Source organism: Trypanosoma equiperdum, assembly GCF_001457755.1.
Source record: "Trypanosoma equiperdum strain OVI genome assembly, contig: ctg_871, whole genome shotgun sequence".
NCBI classification, from domain to species: domain Eukaryota; phylum Euglenozoa; class Kinetoplastea; order Trypanosomatida; family Trypanosomatidae; genus Trypanosoma; species Trypanosoma equiperdum.
The window spans coordinates 16,403-27,918 of record NW_027124833.1 but is presented as its reverse complement, the minus strand read 5'-3'; the positions used below and the strand labels follow the sequence as shown (position 1 = coordinate 27,918).

General features: G+C 48.2%; 3 protein-coding genes and 1 pseudogene across 4 annotated transcripts; all 4 read left to right on the top strand.

The window, feature by feature from the left end:
• Positions 1-494: 494 nt before the first annotated feature.
• TEOVI_000410800 (Soluble NSF attachment protein, SNAP, putative) lies at positions 495-1,559 on the top strand (the record flags this gene model as incomplete). The annotated part of the gene is made up of 1 exon (XM_067226911.1): positions 495-1,559. One exon carries the CDS (start codon positions 495-497, stop codon positions 1,557-1,559), a length of 1,065 nt encoding a protein of 354 aa, XP_067083012.1.
• A 143-nt stretch (positions 1,560-1,702) lies between these two features.
• On the top strand, positions 1,703-7,306 carry TEOVI_000410700:pseudogene (annotated as a pseudogene). The gene has a single exon. A coding segment is annotated over exon 1 (5,604 nt).
• A 471-nt stretch (positions 7,307-7,777) lies between these two features.
• On the top strand, positions 7,778-10,084 carry TEOVI_000410600 (Translation factor GUF1, mitochondrial, putative; the record flags this gene model as incomplete). The annotated part of the gene is made up of 1 exon (XM_067226910.1): positions 7,778-10,084. The coding sequence occupies one exon, from the start codon at positions 7,778-7,780 to the stop codon at positions 10,082-10,084; it is 2,307 nt and encodes a 768-aa protein (XP_067083011.1).
• A 958-nt stretch (positions 10,085-11,042) lies between these two features.
• Positions 11,043-11,390, top strand: TEOVI_000410500 (uncharacterized protein; the record flags this gene model as incomplete). The annotated part of the gene is made up of 1 exon (XM_067226909.1): positions 11,043-11,390. The coding sequence occupies one exon, from the start codon at positions 11,043-11,045 to the stop codon at positions 11,388-11,390; it is 348 nt and encodes a 115-aa protein (XP_067083010.1).
• Between the last annotated feature and the right edge of the window lie 126 nt (positions 11,391-11,516).

Sequence of the window (11,516 nt, the reverse complement as noted above, 5' to 3'; positions counted from 1 at the left end):
TTTTTTTTTTTACTTGACCTTTTTTTTGTGTGTTTGTGTGTGTGCACAAGGTTCACCAGCTTCCCGGGACCACACAACGTTTCTGAGTTGGTGATAATGAAATGATTACTGCACAGTCAAACGCATACATAATGGTTTGTTTTCGTTTTTCGTCCATGCTATAGCCCATCGTTGTGAGGCAATGTAAATGTATGTAGTTGTGTGTATATTTAAATATTCATTTATTTAACATGGTCAATCAATATTATTGTTTCTTATCCTCTTTTCTTTATGTTTTTTTTGTTGTTGTTGTGATGTTGTTTGAGAAGCGGGAAACTGCTCTCTCTCTATCGGATTTGGCCAACATTGTAGGTTAGGTTTTTGATACGCTGCCCTTATTACTGTTGCCGTAGGAATCAGCTTTCTTTTTTTTTTTCTTCTTCAACGAGGTAAGACGGTTTTGGGGGGTTGTTGCTTTTCCTGCGCCGAGGAAAAGGTGTCAGTTACATTATCTAATGTCAACCGGAGCATTTACTGAGGCCGATAGCCTTATGGCAAGTGCAAAAAAACATCTTAAAACTGGTTTGTTTAAACGCAAACCCGATTGGGGCTCTGCAGCGGACGACTACGAGAGAGCTGGTGGGCTCTACGTAAGTGATGGGAATGTGGAGAAGGCATGTGAAGCATATAATAGCGCGTGTGAAGCATATGAAAAGGTGGGTAGCCTTGTGTCAGCATCACTTATAAAATCCAAACTTGCTCAGTTCCTCGCTGAGCAGGCCCGGAAAGGATGTGGTGGGAAGAGTTTAGACAAAAAACTGATGGATAGCGCCGTGGAATCCTATCGTGGAGCCGCCAGGTATTATGCATTAGATGGAAAGTTTGACAGGATGGCAGAGACACTCGTTAAGGCGGCGGAATTAATTGACCCGACAACACACTGTGCTTTCGCCTCTCCCCTCGCTGCAAAGTCAAATGTGGAAGGAGACCGGGAAAAAGTGAAGCAAGTGTGTGCACTTCTGGAGGAAGCAGCAGATGCAATAGAGGAGAATGAGGACAATAACAACAGCTACATCATTCGTCTACCTGATATATATCGTAAGTGGATGCTTGCCTGTTTGCGTAGTGGTGATGTGCTAAGAGCAATTGCTGTACTAGAGCGTCAGCTTGGTATCACGAATGGTTCAGGCGATGGCACCAGCAAAATAAAGGGAAAATGTGCAGGGGGGTTTTATGCGAGACTTAATCAACCACACAATGTGGCTAAAACGGGGCTCGAAATTATTGTGCTGTGTTTGTCACTTGGGGACCTCGTACTGGCACGCATGAAGCTGGATGGGCTGCGCGGCATTTCTGGATTTGCAAACACAAAGGAAGAATCAACCGTGCGATCGCTTCTCGAAGCATTTGGTGAGCGTGACACAGAAATGCTACAAGAAACATTGAAAGATTCAACTCTGATGTTCATCACGAATGACATCTCGAGGATGGCAAAAAAATTAGTGATTAGGTCCACCGAAGCAAAGCCGGACACATGTGAAGGAGGTGAGGTTATTGACGGTGAGGAAGACTTGCGATAAAAAAAAAAGATAAAAGTAGAAGTGACAACAGCTTTGTAGTACGGGTTCCTTTGATCAACTTGTCGGACACACGGAGCGACCAACGGCTCCCCCGGGTGCTCCTTCCGTTGCTTTCCTCAGTGTGAGAAGTTTTCCCTGCGTATATGTTTAAAGCCATTGCTTCTGGAAAATCTGATGCTGTATGGTATTGCCGATGCTTTAATGCTTTCATTTTCTTTCTTTTTTTTCCTCACCTTCAAACGAAATATTGCTCGTTTCACATCCCCTGCATGCGCTATGCTAAATTTTTTTTTTAATCTATGTTCGTTTTCTTCTACGCAAATCGCTTGCTTCACACACACACGAGGTCGAAGGAAAAAAAAAGAAGAAAAGATTTGTGGTCAATGGGCGACGCAGACGTCGCGACTGATCAGCAACAACAACGCTTGAAACAGGTACCAAACAGGGGAGATGCTATTAACGCAAATGCTGCCAACAGTTTTGACGATGAGGATGGTAACCAATGCCTTTGGCATCGCCGATCTCGTGAGGTACACGCACATTTGAAACGGCGGGTGGCGGGCATTCTTACGCAGATACGGTGCACGAGCAGTGCTAACCACTTTGATCGTCACAGAGTTGAGGTGGACGAGCTGTTGCGCTGCGACGCCCCCATGGGGTTCACCCCTTCGATGATCCTTGCAGGTGTGCCTGATATTATCCACCTACTTACTGACGCTGTGAGGGATCGCAGGGTACTGGAGGTTGGTAGGGAAAATCGACAGGCCATATCGGCGCTCACCCCAATATGCCAAAGTTCGAATTTCCTTATAACTCCGAACCCTTTCTTCGTGAAGGAAATTGCATCGTCCATCTGGAGGGACTCGAGTAAATTCAAGGGAGACCGCGGAAATAACACACCTAGTAATGCGATGAGTTCAGTAGGCTCAAATGGTGCAAAGGGTGATAATATAGATTGCTTTTTACCACCACTTGTTCGCCATGCAAAAGGTTCAGCACCGCAGGAGTATCCCCATACGACGAGTGCCTCACCCACTCGAGAAGGCAAACGGCTGGTGGCGAGAATAGGGAAGTCAAATGAGGTAACAACTGCAGCGGGGACGGCTGCGGGATCGAGGAAATGCGTGCGTGACGGAAGCAGTTCACCGCTTGACAAATCGGGGCCGACATTACCGCGAATAGACGCTAACCGGCAGTCGGCGAATCGGCATGTGAACGGAACCGGGCAGGGAAACCAGCCACTACAGCAACAATCAAACGGATTTCCCTCAGCGTGCGCGGTCTCGGATGCCGCCAACGCCAAGTGCGCTCCCCTTCTTTGCGATATCCCGTCTACTGTCGAGGCAATGATGTACCACTGTGCCTTCCCGCTTGTGTGTATCACCCCGGAAGACTACGAAAGCCGTGCAAGTGCTACACACATACTGGTATCCACCCTTTCCTCAATAATTAGAAAAACTTCCGACAATAACCTTCATACTGAGTGCGAAGGGATTTCGGGGGTTGACAATGTCGCGAGCCAAAGCACTTCTGATGATGGTAAACCCGGAAGCAATATCAACGGGGATTACAACTGTAATGCTCCTCGGCCGACGAATGCCGAACAAAAAAACTGTGATTTGGAGCATAAAAACATGCTTTACCGACTGCGTCGCGCGGCACTTCATACGCTCCACGCCCTCCTCTCCATCATGGATTCGGAGAATGCGAGTTTGGTAAACAAGCATTTTGCGGAGCGCGATCGTCAACTGTACGATGCGTTTGGTGACATCAACTTCTCTACAGATAATACAATAATGGATATGTGCAGCCCTATGGATGAGACAAGGGAAAATGACAATGAAAGGGTCGAAAGCGTGAGCGTGAAAGTCCTCAGCGGGGGAACAATGGGCTCCCCGAGAGCGGTATCTCCCCGCCGTCGTCTGTCCACCGCATGCGTGAAAGTCATGCAGAGGACACAAAGAAATATGTTGGTTCGCCGTGTCGCGCCACTGAGTGTATATAACAACGCCGTTGATGTCAACGTACTTATCCCTTTGCTGGAGCGATGGACATTCATCTTGGATAAAGGCACGGGGAGCAACGGAGTGCTGGATTCTGCACGTTTTCTGACTCAGCGTCCAGGGGCGTGGGAAGTAGAGGAAAGGAGCAACAAAATGGCAAATAAGAAATTGGCGATGGCATCCATCACCCGCTGTGGGCAAGAGGGTCATCATGTCATACCGGCAGAAATGCACAGTGAGAAAATTACAACAGGGGGTGGGAGAGATGAAACCGTGGGTGCGGTTGTTCGTATGTGTGAAAAGGACGTGGAGGAGATCTACTTGCTCCTTCGTATCTGCCTTCAGCTGTCCCTGTACAAACATCACCTAAACGTTTCAGCTCGTATGGCAGACACTTTTGGAGGCACTGGTAATAATACCTTCAAAAGTATTCCCGTACTGGTTTGCCTGACAATGGCCCGGTGCATGGAAGGAGATAGGCATCTTCCCTTGTGTGTGGAGTGCTTGTGGAATATGCTCGACGTAATCCCCGAGGAGGCTGCAAAGGAAATACTCCACCACACCGGAGATGAAAGCGGCGCCCACTTCCAACAGGAAGGAAAAAAACAGAGTGAGTACGCGACCACTAACTCTCCGTTATCCAGATTGTCTGCCACTGAAGCCCTTCTACATTGTCTTTTGCAGTTTCTTGTCTCGGGGCACCGGCTTGAATACCGTGAGCTACGCAATGACATCATTGTGTTGATGCTCATTGTTCTCCGTACCCATACAGCAGGGCTCAGGCAGCAGGAAGAAACATTGCTGTATAATTCTGAGTTGGAGCACCCAGCCTTGCCCCCGGGATCAACTATCGAGGCTATTACAACCATGGCTAAGACAGTATTCGATCTGGTCTGCGGACCAGAGTTGCAGGTTTTTGGGACAACTGCAGAACTCACACTAGAATCTCCGGAGTTATTCAGGCGGTATCATACTGTGCTCTCCCCCACTACACGAAGAGAAAATTTGCAATTTAAGGTACTTGGTTGGCGCTTTTTGGAAGCCTTTCATGAATGGCAAAACGTCCGGCTCACGTTGGAACTACGTTGCCGCCCACACATGTCACGCACAACGTTGAGCACGCGTGCCCCCGCCCCATCGGGATATGTCTTTGACACAAGCAATACTGTCTTTGATGTGTGCGGTGCCGGATTTGTAGACCTCCTTCTTATGTATGTAGATACGGAGTGCAGTAACGAGCTAGTTCTCGCATGGTCAAGAGAAGATTTGCTTACTCTACAGGAGGAGTCATGGAGGGTTATTTTGGCCATGGTTGAGCCCCACGCAGAGCATTCTGTCACTAAGGCCTTTGAGGGTGTTGGTGCGGATCACACATGGCAAAATGGAAAGGAGGTTAATTTGTTTAGCGGAAACCCCGGTGGAGGTTTGTGGGTTGAGGGTGTTGGGGAAGAATGGCCGTTGTTGCAGGCAGATTTGGCCTTTGTTGGAACCAACGGTATCGCATGCGCCATGCGTTACATCCAAGAAACGTGTAACGGCGACACAGAAATGATAGGGTACTTAGCAATTCACGTGCTGTCGGTACTCAGTCGCTTTCCCATCCATCGCGAAGCGCTACTCGCCTTGCGGACTCCGGCGCCAACCACAGGTGAGCCCGTGCCTTTGTTACTCGCGACGACAGTTCAGGTGATTCAGCGGCTGTTTAATCAAGTTGAAAACAGCGCGAAAATAAATAGTAACTCCAACGGGACACGGGGTATGCCAAAGCCCGACGGAATATCAAGGGCAGAATCAGTGCAGCATGTCGTGAGGGATGCCACTGTCTCTAAGGGCAATTATGGGAGCAGCGTGCGGTGGCAAAAAGACTCAGAGGGAAGGAAGAAAACGCTTAAGGAGTCACAAAGTGTGCAAACGCGACCTGTTCATAAGGGGTCTAGTTTGTTTGCCTTTTCGAATGCAGGGTGTTCAAGTACACAGAGAACCTACGGCATGTTACAACTCTCAAATACCCATGTATACTTTCCCGCGCAGACAATCAGTGTTTTTCTAAAGTGTCTTTCGCTATTACACAACGTTGCCGATGGAAGTAGGGATGAGGTGGTCGCAACGCAGAGGGCCTTCATACTAATGGATGGCATAACCCACATTTTGAGGCTAGTGTGGAACTCACTCACGCCATCGACATCAAACTCGAAGTTTTCTCGATTTCAAGTTGAAGAGAGAAATAAGGAGTTGCTCGCCGCCGCGCTAAATTGTGTTCGGGTGTTCCTTATTGGAAATGAGGCGGGTCAAGCCCAGTTTGTCCGTGGAGACGGTGTGAACACGTTACTAACTGTCATTGAGGCCCATTTGGGGGAAGATTCAGGCCAACTCTTCGATACTGTGGAAGGTGGCCATCCCCCTGCTTTACATCTCACGTTGACCATTTTAGCAGACTTGTTGCGTGAGAACGCGGAAGCCCGCGATGCGTTCTTAAAGTGGTTTAACTACACTTCACAAGTAGTGGAAAAAGCAGACGATGGGAAAGTGAATGCTGTGCAGTTGCTGCTCCGCTTGTGGAATGAAGGTGCTCCTAGCAGTGAAACTCATGACGGTTCACAGCGGGTGGAATCAGGATGCGATGTTTCTTCAGTTGCGACGACTGTGGGTCGCGAACCGAGGTTACGGAAGCGAGATTTCGATTATCTAAAAATCTCAACAACCTCCACTACACTTACGAAAACATACGATGTGTGTGATGAAGATATCGATGATGCTTCGGCTGGACGACCCGCCGTTGCGACCGAGTTACGTCCGAGTTCGTGGGGGCTAAATTCACTTGGTTTGCAGGGTCGTGAGCTTGTCACTGCAGCTCTGTGGAGGAGATACGCCGATCTGGAGCGGATGGATCGATTCAACACTGAGGCAAGCTCATCTGGGGAGCTTGCTTCTCCGAGAGGTTTCCGGGAACTGCTTTCAGCGCCCATATGCAAAGTGCTGGGGTTACGCGTAGGTGTGTACGCCTGTTTGGCTGCACTTGGATTCGAGCGCATTTCGGAAGTGAAGGCAAGTCCCAGTGAGCGGGTGAAGTTGCTACACATTGCTGCTCTAGAGGCATTGTGTAAAGATGAAGTGTGGGGCGCGATTGCGGAATCTGTTGACTTGGCCGGTCGTGTGGTAATACGCGCAGAGAAGAGGCCATGTACAAGTACTATGGGTTCCTTCTATGGAGGAAAACATCGAAATTCCGTCAGTTTTAGGAATTCCACTTTGTTAGTTCCCATCATACCTGACGCCGATAAACTCGTGAGTGTACTAGCGGACGTCGACACACGCGCACGGGAGATGAAACGCTTTGAAGCGGTGACATTGGATATGCAAGGCGTGCACAATTTCGAAGACCTACATCGCTCTTTACTTGCATTTGTGCGACACGACGACAAGGTCCCTGCTTGCACAATTGCTGAGCAGTTTAGGAATGGGTGCAAAAAGGCAAGCGCGGTGCGCTTAATCTCCCCTCCCTTAACTGTTCATACGGGAAGTGAAGGTGCCGAAGCTATGAACGATCTGGTCACCATCGACCAGTATCCCACTTTGTCGGGAAACAATGCTCCAACAACACCAATGGGAAGCTGGCGTCCGTACCTTACCATGCCTACGGGATTTTCCGAGAAGAAAAGGAAGAAAGAAGCTATGATAAAGAACAGCTTCAAGAGCAGCAAGGCACAATGTAAGAAGTCAATGACGTCTACATGTCACATGTAAATATCTAACTATCTATATATTATAAAATTATTGTATGAGATCAAACAATAGATGATCCATCTACAGCGTCGCCTTGATATCGCAGCAGTTTCCACATGTAGATCCGGAAACGAAGGGGGATGTGGTGCCCCAACGTTTCTCAATATTGTAATACTTTATTTGTAAGCTCTGCAACAGAAGAAGGAGGGAAGAATGACACCGACGTCCGTCATCAGCCTATTCACCGCTGTACGCCCAGCCTATGCTTCACTTTCTGGATATCAGAAGGTGTTTGTTCTGCATAATTTTTTTTGAAATCCTCTATTGATTCTTTTGTGTTATCTAAACTCTTTTCTGTTCATTTCGGATATTGTGTTTAGAGCATACAAACACGCACATACGCGGTCGTGGTGATTGTTCACTGTGAGAACTCTTTTTAGGAAGGGGGGCAAGTAGAAACGAGCGTGGTGAGCCCCGGTGGTAGACGCCTGTATGAGGTTATGGAATAGATTCTCTCGTCTTGGAAACCTTTTGTGTGCGTGTGCTGCATGTGGTTGTTCGTTTACACCATGGCGTTGTTCATCGTCTCCATTATTATCGTCTTTCAGTGCATACAACATGAGTAGTGGGAACAGGGTGACGAGCTCTGTGGGCGGCAGCAGCGGTGCAACTGAGGTATGTCCTTCACATACACCTTTATCGTCTTCGACATTACTCAGATATACCATTGCACCATCAGAACCAACTATGGGCTCGCCTTGGCAAACCAGTGAGGAAAGTGCTTCTCGTCGACTGGCTGCTCTCACATCCTACCCACCATCTAACATTCGCAACGTCGCCGTTGTGGCACACGTAGACCACGGGAAGACAACATTAAGTGATGTTTTGCTCAGGCGAACCGGCGTGCTAAAGGGCTCTGTCAACGCAGGAGCTTATACTGATAGGCTGCTTGTTGAGCGGGAGCGCGGCATCACAGTGAAGTCACAAACATGTTCCATGTTTCTGAAGTACGGCGGCTCAGAGTTCTTGCTCAACTTGATTGACACGCCAGGTCATGTGGATTTCCAGTATGAAGTGTCACGTAGTGTGCGAGCGGCACAGGCTGTGCTTCTGCTCGTTGATGTGGCACAGGGGATTGAGGCGCAAACGATGTCCCATTTCCACATGGCATTGGATCAAGGATTGGCCATAATCCCCGTTTTCACCAAAATGGATTGCGTGCTCAACGACACAACGGTTGATGCTGCGCTACAACAACTCGAAGACTCCACAGGTCTACTGCGAAGTGAAGTGGTCTTTACCAGTGCAAAGGAGCAACTGGGGGTGGAGGCACTGTTGCAAGCTATCATTGAGCGCGTGCCTTCACCAAGTGGTGCAATAGGGCTGTCGGACGTGTGCCAACTTCCTCCTCTTTTACCAGGCAGCACAGCCCGCGTGGCAATGGAGGCTGAGATGGTGCCACTGCGAGCCATCTTACTTGACTCGTGGACGAGGGAATGCGGTGGTGGACTCTATCGTCCGCCCTCAAAAACGAGCAGCGCCTTAAGCGGGAATGTAAAGATCGATGAAGATAAGGACACCGTCACATGTCTCGTATCTGTCATTGATGGAACTCTCACCGCGCGTACTAACATACTGCTGTATCATTCACAGAAACGCTACGAAGCTCGAGAAGTTGGAGTAATACATCCCGAACTTCGGCCCACTGGTGCCCTAACTGTTGGAATGGTTGGCTACGTTGTGTTTACTCGCGTCCAGCGCGAGGACTTTTCGGTTGGAGAAACACTTTACACACTTCCCACGCGAAAGTTCACGCGGGGAGGCATAGCACCTGTTCCCGGCTTCAGGCGCGTGCACCCTGTTGTGTTTGCGGGGTTTTACCCAGACGAGGGAGAATACGTTACACAGTTGCGTGAAGCGGTGGAGAAGCTTCGAATGAATGATCCTGCTGTTACCGTTGAACCCCTCGAGTGCCAGGCACTTGGCTCTGGCCTACAGTTGGGTTTTCTCGGTGTGTTGCATATGCAAATCTTTCAGGAACGCCTACTCTCCGAATTCGGGCAGCGTGTTCTCGTAACGCCACCTGTTGTTCAGTACAAGTACCGCGAAGCTGCCGGTGGCGATGACCAGCCGCCCAAACCCCTCTCGGTCCACACGTGGCGGTGGCTCCACGAGGGAGTGTCATGTTACATGGAACCTCACGTTACTGCCACAGTAGTCACACCGAGTGAGTATGCACAAATCATCGATGGCGAAGCGCAGAGGCACTATCGCGGGAAGCAGTTGGATATGCGAGTGATGGATGATGCCCGTGTCCTCCTGCGCTACAAAATGCCCCTCGCGGATATGGTGCGGGGTTTCTTTACTTTTGTGAAGAGTCAGTCCCACGGCTATGCGTCACTGGAGTACGATGAACTGGTGTATGAAGAAGCGGATTTGGTACGCGTAGACATCGTGGTGCAGAAGGCCCGTATCTCTGCGCTTGCCGTTATCTGTCCACGACACGAGGCACCATCGGTAGGAAAGCGTATAGTAGCGAGCCTAAAGTCCAATCTCACACGCACTGCTGTGGACATCCCCCTACAGGCACTAGTTGGGAGCAAGGTAGTTGCGAGGGAAACGGTTAGGGCGTACCGCAAGGATGTGACAGCAAAAATACACGCGGGTGACATCTCACGCAAACAGAAAAAGTGGAACGACCAGAAAAAGGGGAAGGAACGCATGGCGCGGCGCACGGTTGGAGGCGTAACACTTGATCAGTCGGTCCTCGCCGCAGCAATGGGTGCCACTGCATTGTGACAATAAAATTATGAGGAGAGAACCGTTTGTAGAAACGGGGGAAGAGAAGTCAAGGAACATGTATGCGAGTATCTGTGGGGTTGCCGGTGAAAAGATTATGGGATCACATGAGGAAACGTCAGTCGTGGCCCCATCCCACTGACACTTGCAGGGAGCGGCAGTTAAAGGATTTCTCATTGTTTTTTCCCCTCTCCTGTTCCTTATATTCGTTGATGTCTTAGCGCTGCACTGCGGCATTTAATACCATTGTTATTGCTGCCAGTGGTCACATTAGGTGTCATCGTAATCTCCTTTTTCTATGTTTTACCTCGCTTCGTCTCTACTTTCTGTTTTGCAATCATTCGTCTAACAAAAATAAGAAATAAGACCGAAAAAGCAACACCACTCTATCGTAGAAAGAGTTTCATATCGCATCATTATTATTATTATTAGCACTCAATTACTATTAGTGATAACCAAGGGGAGATAGAAGGGAGGTATATATATTTTTTTATTTATTTATTTATAGGTCTTGTGGATTCCAACTAGTGTATCGGTTTTAATTTTCGGCTAGGAACGATAGGATTAGGGGAAAAGACACGTTTTCAGGAGTAGGGGCTGCAACGAGTGAAAACAAAGTGGGGAATAGGTGATACCCTTTTTTTTCTCCGATAGTAACTTGCTTATTTTTATTATTACTTTCTCTTGTAAAGAAGCTTTATCGGCAAAGGAAGGTAATATTTGCAATATTATCTCATTTTGCCTATATTTGAGGGAAAAAGTGAGGGTGGGAAACGCACAACACAAACAAACAAGCAGTTAGTCTGTTGCAATTCAACTTCCTTCAAAGGAAGATAACATAGCGTACAAGAAACCGAGAGAGAAAAAATCACGAAGAAGGAACGAAAAACATATATAGTATATAGTATACAGTGTATATTTATTTCTAATAAAACGGATAAAGTGAAGGAGAGGTTCCATGCTGCCCCTCCGTGTACTACCATTCATCGCTGCAGGCGGTTATGCTTCCCAATTACGCTTCTACAGCGAGGGGAAGCCAACTGAAGGACACAGAAAGATCAACCTGGACGATGATGAGAGGTGGATCGAGGCGGAGTTCGACGAAAAACTTCGGTCTCCAGAAGAACGATATGCACTCGAACGACAGCGCGAGACAATGAAGGGACTCATCAAGAAAATACGCAACGAACACAAACAGCACATGCACGAATCTGTACGCGAGAGGGACGCTCAAATTGACAACCTCAAAGAGCAAATACAGACAATGGAAAAGAAACTACAGCAGTTAACGAACGAGAAGCAATAGGAAGGAGCAGGCGTCATTCGCAAGAGCTCTACCACAATGTTAACAAACATGTAAAACCGCCATTATATATATATATATATATATATAAGCAACGAGCGTAACGTTTTTTCTTTAGCTAAAATGGTC